This window comes from Mus caroli, unplaced genomic scaffold, assembly GCF_978045245.1.
Source record: "Mus caroli unplaced genomic scaffold, Mus_caroli_1 scaffold_9, whole genome shotgun sequence".
In the NCBI taxonomy this organism is placed as follows: Eukaryota; Metazoa; Chordata; class Mammalia; order Rodentia; family Muridae; genus Mus; species Mus caroli.
In genome coordinates, this window is record NW_028227264.1 from 4,949,570 (window position 1) to 4,971,105 (window position 21,536).

Genomic DNA, 21,536 nt, shown 5'->3' on the forward strand with positions numbered 1-21,536 from the left:
CCTTGCATTTCTCATGTCCAAGTTCTGAGTACTTGTCCCAAGGCTGTCTGTAGTAACTGTGAGGGTGGAAGCTTCTGGAGTTGCATTACTGCTATGGAAGTCATTTGCTCCACGTGGCTATGGAAACCTTGGAGTATAGCCAGTACCACAGAGGACCTGAGTGTTCAAAGTGATTTCCTTTTATTTCATTGGAATTAATTAATTAATTAATGGCTAAACAAGTTGACTAAGTATGTGTCCAGCTTTTCAAATGAGGAGTCTATATGAGTTCCAGACCTTGTTCTTTTTTAGAGACCTATGTACACAATTGAGCTGGACTAAGTAACTGCAGAAGGCCTTTTTGATGGGGGACAGGCTTGAGACAGGGTTTCTCTGTATAGCCCTCCCTGATCTGGAACTTGTTCTGTAGACCAGGCTGGTCTTGAGCTCACAGAAATCTGCTTGCCTCTGCCTCCACCTCCACCTCCACCTCCTGAGTGCTGGGATTAAAGGCGTGCACCACTGATACCAGGCCAGAAGACTTAAAAAACATTCTGACGTGCTAAGATCCACAGAACTTATTTTACATGTTCTAGAAAGAGATGAACTCAATCTTCTCATAAAGAAAGGGACTTCTCTTCTGTGGATTCTCAGACACACAATGGTTCCCCTAAGGTCACAGATCAAGAAAACACCAGCTCTGGGCTTTATACTTTTTACAAAGCTGCCCATCACCACTTTCCTGTCAGTTCTCCATCACCTTTATCCATTCCCATCCCTGAAGCTCTCACCTCTCCCTACATTTGGCCTGGGAAAGAACCACAGACTGGAGAACCACATCCCCATAGGCCTTTGTCCTGTCATCAGCGGTCTCCTGGGTAGAGTGCCAGCTATGGACAGGATGTGCCAGGCCCCTATTTCCTTCCCCAGAGATTTGCAGGGCCAGTACCAAGACACTTTGTGTTACAGCCAGTGCTGGGGTTCCCCACGAATCATGTGTGTATTGGGTGGTGGCTCTGATAGACTCACGACCCAGAATCCATTAGAGTCCTTTTGACAGGTGTGTGTGTGCGCATATGTTCATATGAAGGAAAGGAGGAGAGAGAACACAATGTAAGCTGTATAACTGTCCTCTAGACACCTGGCCTCGTGACAAATGTCTAGCAATGAATGTATTTTCTTTATAGAGACATAGCTTCATGTAGCCAAGACTGACTTTGACCATTGTATGTAGCAGATTACCCTGAACTTCTGGTTCCCATGCCTCCACTGCTGGAGTGCTGACAGACAGCTACCACGGTGCTTGGTTTTATGAAGCACTGGGGATGAAACCAGGGCTTTGTGCAGACTACGCATGCATTCTACTAATGAACTCTATCCCCAGCCTACCCTTTATCCTCCCCATCTCTTCCCGAAGCAACCACCACACCAGGCTGGTTTGTTTTAAAACAAAGTCTTGGTATATGGGCTGAACTATCCCTAAACTTCATACTTCTGCCTTGGCCTCCTGAGTACTGGGCTTACAGATGTTAGTCACTATGCATGACATCTGGTGAGGGTTTGCTTCTGGGCTAGGGTCTTCTGTTCCAACTCAAATCCACACCCATTTCTGCCTCACCAAGAAGAGGGCAGCCAGGACAACTCCTGTAATCCCCCTTCCTTCCATTGACCCAAACCGGGTTAGACCTTCCACTGGGCAGATTCAGAGCGCTACTGGTTTGGGCCTCCAATAAGAAATGGGGTGGAAATAGCCTCTCCATCTCAGAGGCCTGACACACCTCTGTTCATCCCACCCCATGATCATGACCTTGTACACCATGGGCTGTTTTGTCAGCCCCTGACTTCTGCAGGGGATTCTTGAACACTAGTCAGTACTGTCTGGTGTGTAATCATATCATCTAGTTTGAGCAAATGACAGTCCTCTAACTGGCTGCTGCAGGCACAGTTGCCATATAGGCAGAATTTGTTTTGGACACCAACCACTTCCCTTTTCTACCCTCCCAATATTCAAAACCTCTAGGCCCCCATTTCCTTTCCCATGGCCTCATGGCAACCCTGTTTCCAGTATCTGTTAATCTCTCCATGGAAGCTCCTCCAAGTGGGAGGATTCTCAGTGTCCAAGACTTTACTGTCTTGGCCCCAAAGATTTTGGGGAAAGGAAGACTTTGTAGTGACAGACATAGAGCGATCACCGGGTCAGAGAGCTGGGCGGTGTTTTTTGCTTTAGTTTCCATAAGGGTAAAATGGGGTGAAAGTCATTTCCTCAAGGGAGTCATGTAATGACAAAGTGAGTCTCGTGATGGGTAAATAGAGCTCTCTACAGTTATTTAAATGAGGGTTATGCCTCCCTACTGGTCCCTATACCCCTAAAAAGACCCTAAAGCCACAGGTGTCCCTTTTCTCTTTTCTTCTTATTCTTTTTTCTGCTTTTCTTTTTTGTTGTTGTTTTAAGACAGGGTCTTATGTAGATCAGGTTGGCCCCAAACTTCCGGTGTTACCGAAGCTGATGATTGCCTCCAGATTTTCCTGCCTCTGCTTCCTGAGTGCTGGGATTACACACATGCATCACCATGGTTGACTTATTTGATGCCAGGAACAAACATAGAGCCTTGAACATGCCAGACAAGCACAGTGTCAGCTGAGCTATGTCCTGAGGCTCTGTGCTTGAAATCTTTAGAGAAAAGATCTTTCTCTATAGTCTAGGCTAGTCTGAAACTCAACGTTAGACAAGGCTAGCCCAAAGCTTACCATTCTGTTTTGTAACCTCCTAGGATTCCAGGGGCACCCCCGGCAGGTGGTTTAGCTCCAGCACTGTCTTGTAATAGGAGTTTGTAAGTTGGTGCAAAGACAGGGACAAACACCCAGGTGGGCACATTCCTCCCGGAAAGGACCAGGGTTGACTGTCATCTCTTGACTGGAACACTACGGGGACTCAGTTTCCCTCCTTTTCTCTTTGCCCAAATATACCCATCAAAAGATCAGAGAAGGGAGGCTGGCTGATTTGTGTTTGTCAGTTGTTTTGGAGCCAATTATATTTTTACCGCTGTCAACATTTCGAGCCGTCTCACCTATCATACTCCTTCTACATGTGTCAGAACTCATTGACTAGTGCGTTCTAGGTTGCAAAGAGGTGTCCGGATGGGGTGGATGTTCTGCCACAGGGTGTACTGGTGAACTGGAATCATAACAAGAATGCTAGGTCAAACCTGGGGCTTTGGTACCTGTTGCAATGTGCTAATTAAAGAAACAAGGAATTGGAGAAAACAGCAAACAGTCTTAATTAGTGTGCATTGCAAGAGGAACAGATAAAGGGACCCAGAGACTCTAGATTCAGAGTATTGATGTGAGCTTCAGGTTTAAGTAAAGGGAGAATTGGAGCGAGGCAGGAGAGGTATGTGTAATCACACAGTCCTGGTCAAAATATGGTCCCCCACTTCAGCTCCAGACGGCTACAGGTTTTATCCCAAGAGGTTGTTACATCTTTTGATCACCATCATCATCAAAGAAGTCTATCTGGTGTTTGCTAGACAACTTTCCCCAGGGCAGAGCCTCCAATTCTGGACATGGCCTGTGCTGCCCTGGCCACCTTACTGATCATTGTGGGACTGAGTGAAGGGCAGTGCTTTTTAGAAAAAGAGTTTCTAAGGCTTCTTATAGGAATGTCTTTTGGCTTAAACTATTCTCCTCCAGCAGGGACCTGTTGTTCCATGCCCAGCTCTCTCAGAACCTCCAGGCCTAGGGCCTGTAAGAGGCCTGGGAGTTGTTTCCAGCCCCACTATGGGCCACTTTTAAATCAAGTGGCCCAGTTTGGGGAGAGTTTGGATGTGCCTCTCCTGGGACTTATCAGAAGGAGGAGGGGTCAGGAGGAACATGGGGAATGACCTCCTCAACTCTGTCCTTTCTTCTTCCAGCCAGTCAGTGTGGGTGGGTGGAAGGGACTAACATTTCACTTCCTCCTCATTTCCCAGGGCATCCGGCTGGTATCTCCTCCTTACTGTTTTGTTTGCACAAGCCTCCTAGCACAGCCTCTGTGGCCGAGGAGAGAAACGTCAACCTGGGAGGTCAAGTCAGGATCCTATGGCTACTGAAGCTGAAGAATTTCCCAGAGATAGCTTATATCTGCTGGGGGACTGGCTTGCGGCTCTACAGATTGGCTGCCTTCCTAGACTTCCCTTCTTACTCTGTAAACCTGTGTCTGTCCCACCCTCCCAGGAGACAAGGGACAGTCACACAATAGAGTGCAGTTAGGGAAACTCAGTGTGGTCTTCAACTGGATGTGAGCTGACTGCTTCTAGAAAACCTTCTAAGAACTGTCTCAGGCTGGAGAGGTGGCTCAGCAGTTCAGAGTACTTGCCAGTCTTCTAGAAGACCCCAGTTCAGTTCCCACACCAGGAAGCTCACAGCCACCTGTTACCTCCAGCTCTAGGTGGGTCCAATGCCTCTGGCCTCTTCCTGTTCTGGTCTCTATGTCCCTTGTGCTTCCTCTGTGACTTGTGGGCTATGTTTTGGGTCCCCAGAATAGGGCTATATCAGGGTCTTTCCAGGCAATCCTCCCTTTTGCCTATGATGTCCCTCTTTCTGCTGGTTATAAGGTGGGTATCTTCTCCATCATGAATCTACACAGCAGGTTTTTAGTAAGCCTTCACCAATATTCAGGGACCAAGCTAGTCAGGCCCTGGACCTTAGTCCTGTAGAGCCCCCTCCCTGGGAACAGCTGTGTGTGTGTGTGTTGTTGTTGTTTGTTTGTTTGTTTTGCTTTCTATTTTGACAAGCTTTTGCTATATAAGTAGTCAGTCTGGCCTGCAACTCCAGGCAATGATTTCGCCCCAGCCTCCTGGGTGCAGAGATTACGAGTGAGATTGCGCTGTGTCTGGATGGGGTGGATGTTCTTCAATTCTAGAGCGAGTCTGTGATACAGACTCTAAGAAGTCAGGGGACGCTTTCCCGAGGAAGCAAGACTTCAGCAGAGAAGCAGGGAAGTAGGAAGAGGAGTGAATTCAGAGAGAGGTCAGGGGTCACTGCTGCAAAGACCCAGTGACAGCATCTGGGGAGGTGCACGGCTGAGTGAATAGCTGGAGGGAAAACAGAGAAGTGGGGAAAATGGTCTGATCCAGAGAGAAGCCAGACACTGCCATACTCATGGCTCAGCCTGTCGATTTCCCCCCACACTGTCCCAGAGCCAGCCACTTGTCTCTGTCTCCAGCAAAACACCAAGGACCTGAATTGACCAACTCCAATGGAAGCCTTTAGGTTTCGCCATTCCCCAGAGGGCACTTGACTGCCTCTTTCCTGGGTTTCTAGACAACAGCACACCTGTGACTTAAGCCATGGAGGAAGGGTTATGGCAAGCAAGAGAATTTTCTGGATGTGGCCCACTGTTTTGCATGGCCGTGGTGGGTGGGCTCTTGAGGAGCATGGACCCCAGAAGGTTTGTGTCAGGATTGCTTCTCACTGCTAATATTCCTTTTCTTCTGCTATTACATAACCTAATGATTCCTGTGCATCAGCCCAATCTATTGGCAAATGTTCTGCAGATCAATATGAAGATGTACTTTCATATAATAATGCTGTTTAGAAGAATTAACAACTTTATAGAATTCCTGATTTTATTCAAATAATTTTAGGAAGAAAGTTTAAGGAGACGGTTTTAGTTATTTTGCCAGAAAGATGTAATACAGTTAGAATCAAGAATAGAATGTAACCTCTCCTTGTAGAATAGTAAGTAAAGGCTGCAAAATAAGGAAAACAATGAGCTTTCACAAATTGCACTAAGAAGAGAAATGGGCTTGGGACAGATGTGTGATCAAGGGAAAACATTCATGCTAGATCAGGTCCAAGGATGAGAGGCCATAAGGTGTGCACTGTGATAAAGCAAGGCCATGTGAAAATGTTGCTTTGAGTTTATAATGAGCTTATAGAATGAAAAGCAGCTTTGAATTTAATATCAACATCCTTCTGTAACTCCCTTTTGTGTAACATTTTACCTATGAGGTAATTTCATGAAGAAGTCTAAGGAGCTATATAAAGGCTGAGAGAAAAAAGTAAACTGTTGGGGCTCTGCTCCATCCACCAAATGTGTGTTTATATATACATATATATGCATCAACCTCAGTACCTCAATGTCGGCTGGGACCCCGGTACACCTGCTTGTTTTTCTTCTTGTCTTTTGGAGCGATTCTTTATGTCCATGCTGTACGTTCGACTCTTGCTTAAACAAGGGTGATCTTCAACCTTTACCACTCATATCTCTCCTTTGACCTCTTGGTGTTTACCTACTATGTTTACTTAGTGATCTAAGTCACTCTCTGTCCAAAGACAAACTTATGAATGGTCCTTCTCCCAACCACAGCCCTTCTCAGAATTCCCCTGTCAGCTCAAGGTCCATTGCACATTTATATGAGGAACCTGAAAGTACCTGAAACGTTTTTCAGTCACTTCCACATCTCACTGTGATAATGAGGAACATGGATGTCCCTGATACTGTCTTTGTCCCTTCCACATTCAGAAACTGAGTTCTGGTACCTTCTAGTCGTCCCCGAATTCATTTTCAATTCTCATCTATGCAGCAGCAGCTTGGGCCTAACCAGTGACACTTGTTTCATGACTTCTCCAGCTCTTATCTCATGCCTCATACCCACTCACTGTCCTCAATGGGCCAGTGAAGCTTTGTAAGCCATACACAGGTGCCCCTCCCCCATATTCTTCCTTCTACTTCAAAGTTAAAACCCCTGTACATCCATCAGCCCTCTAAGATGAAGGAAAAAACCCTCCTTAGCAAGGTCCTATCTAGCCCAGGCTAGCCTCAATATATAGCCAAGGATAACCATTGGCTTTTGATCTTCCTGTTTCTACCTTCAAGGTACTAAGATTAAAGGCATGTACCATTATCCTCTGCTTAAGGAAGATGATTTCTTTTTCTTAAAACATGGCCTCACTGTGTATCCCTGACTGGACTGGAATTCACTCTGTACACAAGACTGGCCCAGAACTCACAGAGATCCACTTTCCTTGGCTTCCTAAGTGCTGGGATTAAAGATGCCTGGCTAGGAAGATTATTTTTAAGAGGTCAACAAGATGCATCATGGTCTCACATGGCCCTTCCTTTTCTGCAATATTGATGTATTTTGTGGGATTTGGGGGACACTGCTTCCTTGCTTAGACTCTGGAGTCTTGGCATAACCACTACAATCATCTCAGAGGGAGGGCAGTTCTACAGATTCCTAATGTTATCTGTTTCATGTTGATTCTTCTTGTTTTTCCCCTTCATTGTTGGTTCTTTTAGGTTCAGCTAAACAGTGGACAGGTCAATTATTCCTTGGAACATTGTACCACAACCCTCTACTCTCCATCCCCTGAAACCTGAGGACCCCTGCATCCTTGTTGAGAGGGGCCTGTGTTTGTTAGTTTAGTCTGAGGGAAGACTGGACTGTGTTTAAACTTCGCTTTTGCTCAGTTCCCTCTTAGTTTTGAATCTGTAATCCAGGATACTTCCAGGATCTTTTCGTGTCTCCTCATATTTCTCTGTCTTCCATTGTAGCCATGGAAATAAAGAAGCCTTCTCTTGCCGGGGAATTCGTCTGGCTGTGGACTGGTTTAGAGACAGAGGACACACCTACATCAAGGTTTTTGTCCCGTCTTGGAGGAAAGAGCCATCAAGGTCTGATACTCCTATCAGAGGTATGCCACCCATTGTCCCTCAAGTTGGTTTCCCATTACAGGCTTAGGTCTTTCTCCAGTACAGAAGGGACCACGAGAGCCCTGGCCGTGAACACTGAGCACTTGCTTGCAGCACTTCCTCAGAGAGAGCAGAAAGGGCACAAAACCTTGTTGAATGGATAAGTAATCTCTAACTTTTACTTGCCCACTTATAGACAAGCATATTACTTTATCATTTATTCTGAATGCACTCACAATTAATAACAATTGTGTCACACAACGTTTAACTCTCTAAAGACTGGGTCTACACTTCACCTCCAATCTGAAGGAGATATTTTGTCAGGGTACATTTGCTATTTGCCAAATACCGCTCCAATTTCTTTATTTGAAGAAATGGAAATTTACTTTTAGTGTTTTCATTTTTCATTGCTTGGGATCAAACTAGAGGCTTTCTGAAAGCTAGATCAACAATTCTATTAGACATGTTTTTCTAATATGTTTTATCTATGCATTTCATATATATATATATATATATATATATTGTGTGTGTGTGTGTGTGTGTGTGTGTGTGTGTGCGCACCCAAGTGTGGGTGCCCTCAGAAACCTGAGAGACTGTTGAACCACTTGAGCTGGGGTTACTGATGGTTGTGAGCCACCCATTGTGGGTCCCATTGTGGGTCCTGATTCTCTGCAAAGACTGCCCATGAGCCATTTTTCTTTTCTGGCTCTCATCCCATCTTTATTTATTGAAAAAAATTTTTACATGAAATATATTTTGATCATGTTTTCCCCTCCCCTAAATCATCCTAGACTGTCTACACTGCCCTCTTTACCCAACCCAACTTTAGATTCTTCCTCTCTCAGAGTAGCAAAAACAAAAACAAATATAGACAAAAAATAAAAAACAACCCCAACAAAAATACAAAATGAAAATGAAAAACAACAACCAAAATACTAACAAGACAAAAAAATGCCCCAAAAAGCAAAATTAAATAAAACGTCCACAAAACTACTATTGAGTTTATTTTGCCATTAAGTCAACCACTCCTGGGTGTGGGGCTTGTCCTGAGACATAGTTGATATATTCAGTGAGTCTCCATTTTACCAGCAGCTCTTATTTGTAGATAACTTCTTGATGAGGGTTGGGGGGCTTTGTATTCAGTTCCCCTACTCGGTGCTGGGAAGGTATCTGGTTTGAACCTGTGAACATCCTGTGTGCTGCCACAGTCTCTGAGTTCATATATGCATCAGGCCTCTTGCATTTGGAAGACATGGTTTTCCCTCTTAGAATCTTTCTGCCTCTTCTGCATAGATCCCCGAGCCTTAATTGTGTTCCATAAGTTTGGATATGTAGTGTTTTCATTTTTATTCAATTTTCATCTTGGTTTCTGTCTTGACCCAGTTTTTAAGGTGGTAAATTGTTCAGTTTTAAGAATTTGTGTACTTTTGTCTGTTTCTGTTGTTGCTGGTGGTCAGTTAGAATGCAGGGTGTTATTTCAATTTCCTTGTATGTGGATGAGACTTGCTTTGTGTCCAAGTATATGGTCAATTTTGTAGAAAGTTCCATGAGAGCTGATAAGAAAATATATTCTTTAGTTTTTGGATGAAATGTCCTGTAGATATCTTCCAGGTCCGTGTAATTTATGATGTTATTTAACTCTGTTTAGTTTTCATCCCGATGACTGTCTGTTGTCAAGTGTGGGGTGTTGAAGTTACCCACTGTCACTGTGTGAGGGTCAATATGTGATTGTAGCTGTAGCTGTGTTTCTTTTATAAACTTGGGAGTCCTTGTATTTTATGCATAAATATTTATAATTTTAATATCCTCTTGGCATACACACATACATACACATACACACACATTTTCTTTTCCTTTAATGAGGATATAGTATCCTTCTCCATCTCTTCTGGTAAAATTTTGCTTTGAAGTCTATGTTTGTCAGATGTTTGGTTCTTGGGTCTGTTTGCTTAGAATAAAATTTCCCATTCTTTCACCCCAAGGTAATCACTATCCTTGATGGTGAAGTGAGTTTCTTGTATGCAACAGAAATATGGATCCTGTTTTTTTTCCTAATCCAACCTGTTTTTATTGATGAATTGAGACCATTAATATTGAGATTTATTGATGAGAAGTGTTTATTAATTCATATTATTTCATTGTTGTGGTATGTATATATGTATGTATGCATCTATATATGTTGTTGTGGTATGTATGTATGTATGTTTTGGTATGTATGTTGTTGTAGTATGTATGTTGTGGTATGTATGTATATTGTTGTGGTATGTATGTATGTATGTATGTTGTTGTGGTATGTATGTATGTTGTTGTGGTATGTATGTATGTATGTATGTTGTTGTGGTATGTATGTATGTTGTTGTGGTATGTATGTATTCCATTTCCCCTTTTATTCACTCCTTTGGTATTATTTATTCTTTTCATCTTCGTGGGTATAGTTAACCTCTTTGATGAAAGTTTTCTTTCTAGTGCCTTCTATAGAGCTAGATTGGTGTGTAGAAATTGCTTAAAATTGTTTTTTAATAATGAAATTTTTTTCCTTAGTCAATAATGATTGATAATTTTGCTGGGTGTAGTAGTCCTGGCTGCCATCTATGGTCTCTCAAAATTTGTCCAGGCCCTTCTGGTTTTCAGAATCTCCATTGAAAAGTCAGAGCTGAGGCCATTGGGGAGATGGAGTTTTCAGGGAGTGAAGATGTGGTGTGAGGAGGGGCTCCTGCAGTCAAGCTGCTACAAAACCAATAGTAAGTCTGAAGAGACTGTAGTGGAGGACAGAAGGAGCAGTCAAAACTGCCTACCTGTACTCCAGCCAGTATGGCCACTGTCATGTGAGTTGTCAGGCTTAGCTGCAGGCACTGTTACCCACTGATCCATCCCACTAACCCAGTTTGATCAAATACAGACCTGTACATGTGCCCTGGGTTTCTTTTCTAGATCGAGGCTTCTTCCCAGAAGCAGGGATGACCTTGGGTATTCACTGTTAGTTTCCCTCTCCAAATCACTTTCTTGAAACAGACCAGAAGCAAGGCCCCTGGGCCTACCACACACCCCAGTGGAAGGACAAGGAGGACTTCAATCCCAGAGAACAGCACACTGAGGCCGTTTTCCTTGCCAGCAACGTCTTCCTCTTCTTTATAGAGATAGTGATGGACATTTAGTGGTCTGTGGCTCCTCGACACTGTATTGTTGTCTCTGCTTCCTGTCTTCCTAAAATCTGTCAACATCTGAAGTTTGGCTGTCATCTCGTAGCCACTTCCTGTTGCGGCCGGCCAGCGGCTCACATATCTGGGTTCTAGTCTGGAAAGGCATCTTGGAATCTGGAAGAGAAGAGGGGGCTAGGCGGCACTATAGAGATGGAACCAAGACAACGGTCTGATCAAGGTTCTATTTTACTATTCCCGACACTGGGTTATGAAGCAGGGGAAGGGGCCCATTCCCACCAAATCATCCTGGGAGTTCAGTTGCAGGTGACCACGCATTTGGCTCCAGAACAGCAAAGCGGCAGGCTCCAGCAGTGGGAGTGGCAGAACGATAGGACGGCAGGCTCCGCCCCATGCTCTCTTCTTGCTAACAGTGAAACCTGAGCAAACAGGTTTCAGGCTGAGGGGTGGGAGGTTACAACTTCAATGTGAATGTGGCTCTCTTTTGTACCGTTCGACTATTGCTTCTATAGGAATCCTGTCCTGAGTTGGATCCCTGGGACCCAAGGGGTAGAAGGAAAGAACCAATTCAAAAGTTGGCCTCCGACCTCTCTGTTTATTTCTTTATGACAGAGTTTTGCTATATAGCCGTAGTCAGCCTGGAACTCATTTTATAGCCAAATTAGTGGTAATTCTCCTGCCTCAGTCTCCCAAGTGCTATGTGTGCTAACATACTGGGCAGATAATACAAGGAATAAAATTTGCCACATTGAGATAAAAGCTTCGGCCTATGAACAGACACCAGTGCCAAAAGCAAACAAACAGAAATGAGAAAGAAGAGTGTAGACTGGGGCAGGCTGTGCCTTCCCGATGGCCTGCCCCTCCTGTTTCTGCTTTCCAGTGCTAAGTGCTAGCATTTCAGGGACAGGCCACCATGGCTCATTTTGTGCAGTGAGGGATTAAACTCCAAGCTTCATGCAGGTACAGGGAGGCACTCTGCCAACTCAGTCACTTCCCCAGTCCTACACTTTACATTTTACTTCAAATTAATGAGGCAGGAACAGGAACCCGCAGAAAGATGACCTATTTCATAAATAAGTCTTTTATATAAGAAAACCATGACTGGGCAATAAACATAGGCAATGATGCTCGATCCCAAGAATAACCAGAAATAAATGCAAAATAAAACCGTGTAAGGGATCATATTATGCCTAGCAGGTCAGAAAATATTTTAGAGATCTGCCCCAGGTGGTTCCCCGAGTATCCGGCCAGAGACTCACTGGCTGCAAGTGGCAAACATGCAAGCACAGCTAGAGCGAGTCACCGTACAGTAAGTGAACAAAGAAACCATTGATTGTATATTGTTTAAGTATGGGTGGGGATGGCCTCGGGTGAAGTCTAAGGCAGGGCCACACTGAAAATGGTCCTTTCGCATGTGTATCTGTGAAAATAAAAGCGAAGGGAGCTGTCAGTATCACATTTTATAACAGGTTATCTTAAGGGAAGAGAAGCTTTGGACCAGATAGGCATCAGGGTGCTCCAGGCAGGGCACACCCCATTCTCAGAGTCCATGACGCTTTTTACTGCAAGTACTTTAGGTGCATTGTACTATGCACTTCTGTGTTGTCTGAGGCAGGGTCTCCTGCAACCACAACTCTTGCTCCATCTGCTTTTACTTCCTGATACCAGGACAGTAGGCATTAAATGTACGTCAGCCGCAGTGGTGAGGGTGATAAGCCCAGCACTCAGGAGGCAGAAGCGGGAAACTGTGAAGCTGAAAGTCCCTTAGAAGCTGTCCGACTCTGACAGGCTGGAGCAGGGATGGCGGCAGATGGCTCAGGGTGGGCTCCCGGGCTAGGAGATGGGTCCTTCCGCGGAGCCTTGAGTCGTCTCCACCTGTGGTCTCAGAGCAACACGTCCTGGAGGAGCTGGAGCGGCAAGCTGTGTTGGTGTATACCCCATCCCGCAAGGTGAACGGCAAGCGAGTGGTCTGCTACGATGACCGCTATATCGTGAAGGTGGCCTATGAGAAGGACGGCATCATTGTCTCCAATGACAACTACCGGGACCTGCAGAACGAAAACCCGGAGTGGAAATGGTTCATCGAGCAGCGGCTGCTCATGTTCTCCTTTGTAAACGACAGGTAAGGGGTGGAAGCCTGCGCACAGGCCTCTTCAGGGCGGGGGTGGGGGATGGGTGTGTGTGTGTGGGGGGGTGGGGGGTAGCTCTATCCCACACGGTGTCCTCTCTCCTATGTCTGCGTCTCTTGTTTCTCTTATTTCATCTATGAGCCTTAAGTTAGTCCTCGTGCAGAGTTGGCCTGGAGAGATGGCTTAGTGGGTTCTCTTGCAGAGAATCTAAAAAGTAAAATCTAAAAAGTAAAAATTAAAACTAAAATAGTTATAATGGAGGAGGGATTTCAATGCTGTTGTATTTCCTTTCAAGTTTACAAACACCGACTGAGGCTGAGAGCATGGCTCAGTGGTTAAGCGCACTTGCTGCTCTTCCAGAGGACCCCAAGTCCTGTTGTTAGCACCCAGGCCAACCAGCTCACAACCCTCTCTAACTCCAGGTCCAGGCGATCCAATACCTCTGACTTCCAAAAGCATCTGCACTCACATATGCAGACAAACATAGTTATACATAATTAATACCAACTGATATCCCAGGCTGGTCTCGAACTGATGTAGTGAGGGATCACCTTGAACTTCCGGTCCTCCTGCATACACTTTCTAAGTATTACACTGGACCCTGTGTCCAGTCTATGCCATGCATCAACTTAACCCAGGGCTTTGTGCATCCCAGACAAACATTCTACCAACTGAGCTTCAACCCAAGCTCTTTGATTTCTGTTCCAGGCAAAAATCATTGATTCTTAGTGTGTGATCTCTGACAAGCGTCCTGGCATGCGGTTTGAGACAAAGTCTTTGACCCTATAATGACGCAGAATGCCTGTTCAGTCGGCATGTTCCCAGCATGCTTGGCACCAAGTAGGAACACAGTAGCTAGTGATCCAGGATGCAGAAATGAATGAACAGTGACTACAGGCCAGGCAAAGAGGAGTCGAGAGGAGAGAAAGAGGCTTTCCAAGTGGCATTCGGTTCACTTGAGCCTAAGAGAGCAGCGCTTGACCCCAAAGCTGGGGAGGTGGTGTAGTGCAGTGGAAAGAGCTAAGGCTTTGGACCCTATGCAGTGATGTTCTCAGAGGCTCTGCCCTGCTGAAGTAGAGTGGACCCTCGAGAGAACTGTGTCCTATACATATGGGGTAGCAGTTATTCCTGGGGACAGGTGTGGAATGCCCCCTCCTACTGCCACCTGTCCCTGCACCTGGGAAGCGATCCATGTCCCCCCTGAACCCAGGACAGATGCTTCAGCAGCTGCACTGTAGTAACCCCCCCCCCCCCCCCACACACACACTGCCATTTCCAGATCCATGAGTTAGATAGAGGCTTTCTCTGTCCAGCTTCTATCTAAATGAATCTGGCAAGTCAGGAAATGAGATTTCAGAAATCCTCACTGAGGGCTCATGGGCCATGGCTGCCTCTAGTCTGGTGACAGCCAAGGCCCTGGCCAAGTCCTTCTAATGCCTGGCTCTCTGCTATAGGGTGGGAGGTCAGAAGGCAGGGACGGACAGCCTGTGAATGAGGGTGCCTGCCTCAGTGCCCTGGGCATGTCCGCAGGGCTCTCTTGGTAATCTTGGCAGCTCTTGCTCCTGAGGGGGGGGGTGGTGGTAATCCTCTGAGAACTTTTAATAACTGCAGTGGGTGGCTCCTCAGACTCTTGGTCAGGTCCCAACTCCACGAAGAAGTCAGCTGTGTGGCTGGAGCCGAACCCTGGAGTCTGCACTGGGTCAGAGATCACTCAGCTCTGCAGGGTGGGACGCACTCAGCTTTTGGGAGATGGTAACTGTGAAAGACAGCGCTTCTCCCCAGTTCTCCCACCAGAGCTTCACTATGGACTGGAAGGGGCTTCGGGGACAAAGGGATTTATTGGAAATGCGGGTCTTAGCAAATGGGAGGGCTCTGTTCTTTGTCTTGATTGCTTTTTCTCCAGAGGCATTTTGTTTCTGTGGCACTGAACCCAGGGCTTTGTGTACATTTGGTAAGCATTCTATTGAAGCATATTGGTACCCCTCCCCCCACCCTTTTAAAATTTTATTTCAAGTTAGGGTCTCACTAAGTTACTCAGGCTGCCCTAAACTTGCAATCCTCCTACCTCAGCACTCACAATAATGGGATTACAGGTATAAGTGACTAATGTCCAGCTTTTGAGCCATTTTATTTTCTGCTTTGTGCCCTGAGCATCTGGAAAACACAGTCCCTTCTTTGTTGAGACTCTGTGCCAGGGAAGAGGAGCAGGCAGGAGACAGGCTGGCATCAGAGGACTATGTGTGCAGAGCCAAGACAATGCCAGAAGCTGAAGACAAGGCCAGAGGTTCCTCCACACCCAGAGTTTGTAAAGAATGGGCTATGTTTCCTCTGCTTACCTGCTGGTGTCTTAGATCGTCAAGATTGACCCTACATCTGCCTATGTCAGAGATGAGAGGCATGGTGTAAGAGGACGGGGTGGAGGAATCTGCCTTGGTTTCTTGGTCTGCTGCTTTGATAAAATGCCCTGATTGAAAAAAAAAATACAATTTAAGGGGGTATTTAGATTCATGGTTCCAGATTACAGCCAATCATAGTGAGAGCAAGTCATAGTGGTCAGAGGCTGAGGCAGCTTGTCATGTCACTTCTGCAGTCAACAAACAGAGAGTGATGAATGCTTTGGCCCAGTTCACCTTGTCTCCTCTGTAGACAGTCTAGGATTCTAGTTCTAGGGAATGGCGCTGCCCACAGTGGATGTATCTTTCCACCTCATTTAACCTGATAAAGATACTCTCTAACAGGCATGCCCAGGGCCTGTCTCCCAAGTTATTTTCAGGAAGTTGACAGTTGAGATTAACCATCATCAAGCCCTAAGCCTCCAAAGGGCTTACACAGTTCCCAAGCTTCCTAGGAGCTACCTGTTAACTCCTTGGACTTTCTCAAACTTCTATGAGAGTGATGGGGAGGGGTGGGAGGCCAAGCATAAAAATCACCTAGGAAGTTGTTATCATGTAAATTCCAGGGGGGGGGGATCTAATTCTGCCTAACAGGGGCAGCACAACGCTTCAGTCTGCATTTGTGTAGCAAGCTGTAAGATGATTCTGAACCCACTGGCCAGCACCACACTGGGAGAGGCTGATGTGAAGAGATGTTGTGGTACATGTACCTTCTTGGTTGCGTGGTCATGCCATCTGGGTATTTACTCTCTTGGGTGGCTCAGGCCTCCTCTCCCAAGCCTCCACATAGATACCAGTGGTAAGTCCCATTCACTCTTAAAGTGGCCCCTCTGTGGTTATTTTTCAGGTTCATGCCTCCTGATGACCCCTTGGGCCGCCGTGGACCAACACTAAGCAACTTCCTAAGCAAGAAGCCAAGGCCCCCAGAGCCGTCCTGGCAACACTGTCCCTACGGTGGGTAGCACCCAGGTTTTGTGGGCTCTGGCAACACAGTGGGAAGCTCTAACCTGGCACACAGCAACCTGGCTTCCAGCCCAAGCAAGCTCCACCCTCAACCAGTTACCTGACCCTGGGGGAAAAACTTGCATTTCCGGACTGCAGTTTGCCAGCAAGGATACTCAAAGGATGAACTGACACACCCATGAGGGTTGGATGTAGAGCCACACTCAGAGGGATACAGCTGTATCCTCTGCTCTTATTTTAGATCCTTCACTGCATCCTTGGTATAGTATGTTCTTAACCTGCCCCACTGTCTGGTCTACTCCCACCCTTACCAAGTTGGTCCATATTAGCCATTCAGAGTTAAGGGTTTCAATCCAAGCTAACTGCCCAATAGCTCTTTCTCTTACCTGCCTTGTCAAAATATTTAGTGCTCCTGACTTTTGTGCTTATGAACGTTCATTAAGACATGAGTGACATTCAAAATCGTCTCTTGTTAGAACTAATATGATTATCCTTTTGGGCTGGCCCAGAATGTCAGGTTGAAGCGCTTGGGGTTAGATGGTCAATTATTTGGTACTTTGCCCACCTGTCAGAACAGGTATAGGGAGAAGGCATGTGGCCATTAGTGGAAACCGAGGCAGTGCTAGACGCATATGATCTTGCACCACCACCCCTCCTGCGGGCTCTATTCTTAAGGCCAGGACCCCGGGGAGGTAACATGACTTAGTTGGGCCTCAGACTATGTAACCTTGCGGGTTACAGAGCTCGGAGCACTATATCTTCTTCCATCCACCCCAGAACACTTTCCACCTCGGTCACCTTCCAGACCTAAGTCTTTCAGCGGGTGGTCAGCAACAGAGTCAGAGGCCTGGGGAAGGGCATGGCTTAGGCGTCAAAGCCTCTGCTCACCCCAGGTCTCATCCCACGCCCCCTCTGCCCTGCCTTCTCTAGGCAAGAAATGCACCTACGGGGTCAAGTGCAGATTCTACCACCCCGAGAGACCGCACCACGGGCAGCTGTCGGTGGCCGACGAACTCCGTGCCAAGACGCGGGCCTGGCCGGGTGGTGGCTCAGAGGAGCCGCGGACAACGAGCTCCCGGAGCCGTCCTACAGCAGCCCGGCTGCTTCCCCGGGAGCCCGGCGAGCACGACCTCCCGCCAGCTCCGCAGCCCGCGGTTCTGGCAGCTTTGAATAGGAACTTCGCCCGGCTCACCTTCAGCGACACCGGGGCCAACGGCGTCGTGTCTCAGTCTCGTGGGCCGGACTGGATGCCCACGGGTGTCCCCACGTCTTGGGCCTCGCCATCGCTTCGCACGGGCAGCGCTGCCACCAAAGGGTCGCCAGGTCTGCGGAGCCTCCGGACTCCGAACAACCCGCTCTCTCCGGGCGATCTCCGATCCCCAATCTGCCCACAGGCCCAGCTGTCGGACAGACAGCGTTCCAGGGACATGCACAGTGACCTGCTTCCCCAGCGCAGACCGCTGGAAGATCCGTGGGCTCTCCTGCCCAGCTCCTATTGTTATCTGAACCACTCGGTCTGGTCCGAGTCGGCTTGGGATGAGGACATCTTTAGAGGACCTTCGGGGTCAGCACAACCTGCCGCCAATGGTGGGGGAACACGCTCTGCGCTCTGCAGCTTCTTCCCATCTGACCAAGACGACCCTGTGATGGCCTCGGGTCCTCCGCTCTCAGACATGGCTCTGCTCACCCTTCTGCAGAGATCCCAAAAGACCGGTGCTCCGTTGGGGGATCCTTAGGAGACAGGTTCATAACACTGTAAGGGGTGGTGGCTTGACTGGCAGCTTGAACGGGTGGGATACAAGATGCTTGTTTGTCTGGATGTGTCATTAGGTTGGACGCCGTTATCTTTAAAGGTAGTCGGTGGAGACTTCTTTCTCATCCTCAGTGGTGGATACCTGTGGGGACCTTGGGGATGCTCCCTGAAGCCAGGACCTGCTGCATGGACAGGGTGATTTCTGCTGTGTTTGGAAGGCTTTGCCCGGAATACATCTGTATCTGGTTCTAAGCATCTACAAATGTTTCAGCTAGTCATCACCGCTAATCAAGGAGATCAAGCTGAGTTTGATATAAACTCTTGTGTAAGTGTGTGTGTGTGCTTAGAATTCTAGAAAGCCATGAGAACTTAACATGTCATTGTAGTTGAAAGATTGAAAAAGACTGGTAAATCAGTCTTGACTTTTGTGGTGCCCAGTGATGTTTAACATACATGTTTAGGTGACACGAGAAGGAAGGCATTGCTGCCTGAGTTTTCAAGTCACTATTGATAATTTCACTCATAAGGGAACCCAGCCTTGTTGTGTAAATTTTACTGTGGGGCTGTCCCAGGGGCACCTGATTCCAAGGGTCTTCTCACTGGGGCTTTATTCTTTTTGTACATGCATACCATATTACCCAAACATTACAACACACACACACACACACACGTACACATGCACACACACACACACACACACACACACACACACACACACGTACACATGCACACGGTCTTGCTTAAGACTCAGCCTGGCTCTTTTTTTTTTTTTTTTTAAATCAGCCTTTCTTTGTGGTGATTTTATAAACTCTTCTAAATTGCACCTTACAGAGATAAGATTCCAGTCTACCCACCACCCCCTCAAACAACAACAACAACAACAAAAACCAAAAAACAAAACAAAACAAAAACAAAACCCCAGCAACAACAAAAATCAGCTTCTGGGTGGGTCAGCATAGATTTGGATTCTGGCGGAATTTTTTTTGCAACTTCACTTAGTTGTGTCTTCTAGATAACTTTGGCTCTGGGTTTGGGGGAAAAGAAGCTCATTCATTTACAAGGGACAAGAAATGATACAGTGTTTTCGGGGCATGGGCCTAGCATCCTGAGGGACCCCTAGCATCTGTAGGCAGCACCCATATGTTCCAGTTACAATGGTAGCCTGCCAGGTTGTAACTCATTTGTTCATGAGGGAGTTGGTAGTTCACTTGGTCAGAGAGAGAGTCAGAAGGGACCTGCCAGTGGGAACTCTTTGCCAAAGCCTCGGAGTTCCTGCAGTGTGATAGGTAAATTTGGGAAACACCCCTTTATTACTAGTCACATTTGTTGGCATAGCAAAGGTATGCCTCAGGAAAAATGCGGTTGCGGTATTCATGGTAAACTCAACTCCTTGGCACCAGGACAGCCATATGGCTTCCTGGAAGTCCTCCCTCTTTTAAAAACACAGTCTTAGCATGGCTCAGTAGAGATTGTTCCTCACCTCCTTTTCAAAGCATGTGCTGTTCTCAGAGTGTTGCTTCTACCTGTAGTCCCCGGTCCTGAAGACGGTCCACTCTTTCTAGATCCTTTGAACTTTTTCCCTCGAGTGCATGTGTGTGCCTGTGCGTGTGTGTGTGTGTGTGCACACGTGTGTATGCATGCATGTGTGTTTGTGTGTGTTTCTTTCCACAAGACTGTTAGAGCCACTGTTTGTAGCCTCCCTCAGCCTTGAAGCAGGCTGATTCAGACTTTGCTGCCACTGAATATGAGATCACCTGGGGTGTAGTCTTCCGACTTAGATAGCTCTATTGTTATGTCAACTACCACTGCTCTTCTCAGAGAATCTGCTACCTGCTGAGAGACCCTTGAGACATTCCAGAGACATATCCTATCCTACAGGCTGGCCCCAGGCACCAAGAATGGATTGGTGGGCGATGGGCCTCCCCCCCTTTATAAGCACATTCTCTTAGTAAACTCTCGGGCCTTGATCAGAGAAAACTTGTCTTGGCCTCATTATTTCTCTCGCAATCTAGTCTCTTTCAGCCCCAGCCTGCCTTCCAGAAATACTCGGTTCATTTAGGCCATGGTTCCATGCTTCAAATCAATGCATTGTAAATTGATAGTTGGAAACGTTTAAACTGCTCCTCTGAAGGCAAGTTTGAGTTTTAGTAAGCTGTAAAGCTGTTTTATTTGGTTCACTGTGATTAAGAAAAGTACAAGCGGGGAAAGGAGGTGTGTGCGGGAAACAACACATCTCGGATGTAATCACCTTTGGGAAATTCCAAAGTCTTAGTATGCCCTTGTGACACAAAACCGTGCGCGGATGAGAGACATAGATGGGCCATCTCTAGTTGCATAACTGTTACCATGCTCCAAAAATAAACCACCTTTCCACACCTGGACTCTAGCGTCAAACCGTGCGTTGATTTCTCTTGTCAGTTCTTTTCTCCACTGTTCCCCCGCCCAGCAACCCCCACCCCCAGGTTTAACAGGGTGGGCGAGAAGTCTTGGCTAATGTCCAGTTTCCGTACTCCCTCCCTGGGGGGGGGGCGCTGTGGAGATATGCTAGAGCCCGCCTTCCCCCTCCCCCAGAAGTAGCTGGACTCATCGCAAGTTAATGAGCAGGCTATTCCCAAGACCACAGGCTACTCATCAGTTTGCTAGACCCATTCCAGATCCACCAAAGAGACTCCAGAGTTTAGCTCCCCCTTCGAAACTCAGAAGCCGAGGGAGTTCTTCTCAGTGTCTCTCCCCAGAGGGGCCAGGCTGTGCTTTCCCAGAGGCTCCATCTGGAAGGAGGTTTGAGGCTGAATCACAGGATTTGAGTGTTGAGCCATAGAAGCAAGAGAAGCTGCTTCTTTCAGTACTGTTCTAAGTAAAGTGAAGTCCAGCTTCAGTTTGATGTGAAGTCAGATGGAGTGCCGTGGACCAGATGTCGGCTGGCATGGGTAGTTTGGATGAAGTCACAAGGGCTGGTAGTCTCTGAGAGAAAAGTCCCCTATGGGAGTAGAGGGAAGCAACAGAGATCTTAGAGAGGGGAAGGGACTTTAAGGAACAAGGAATTTAGGGACTTGGAGAGGTTCATGGGCATCACGAATCCCACCACAAGGGGGCTCCATGGAGCCAGCATCAGGTCTGTAATCCGTGGGGTCTTGTGCAGCAATTTCAAGATGGTGACAGTGGAGCATTAAACCAAGCACGGGGCTCTTCTAAGTACAGAGTCCTGTGTCACCGCACAGGACACCTTCTATGAAACTCTAGAAAGAAGGTAGGCACGGAGAGATCACTCTTAGCACCCAGGGTGAGCTCAGCAAAACACCGAGCGATAAGCAGTCATTGTCCAACACACACGCGCGTGCACAGACACACACACACACACACACACATTTATGCACACACACACACATTTATGCACACATGCTCTAAACCATGCATGAATATGCACACACTCTAAACCACACACACACACACGCACGCACACACACACACACACACACACACACACAA

The 21,536-nt window shown here is 46.9% G+C and overlaps 1 protein-coding gene across 2 annotated transcripts in view; it reads left to right on the plus strand.

Moving 5' to 3' along the window:
• Zc3h12d (zinc finger CCCH-type containing 12D) overlaps window positions 1-20,425 on the plus strand; it is a 31,929-nt gene extending 11,504 nt beyond the window's left edge. For both annotated transcript variants that reach the window (XM_085842626.1, XM_021175101.3), the window contains exons 3-6: window positions 7,517-7,656; window positions 12,700-12,934; window positions 16,182-16,288; window positions 17,228-20,425. In XM_085842626.1, the coding sequence (XP_085698752.1) occupies window positions 7,517-7,656; window positions 12,700-12,934; window positions 16,182-16,288; window positions 17,228-18,033 (1,288 nt within the window). In that variant the 3' untranslated portion in view covers window positions 18,034-20,425. The remainder of the gene's footprint in view (window positions 1-7,516; window positions 7,657-12,699; window positions 12,935-16,181; window positions 16,289-17,227) is intronic.
• The last annotated feature ends 1,111 nt before the right edge of the window (window positions 20,426-21,536 follow it).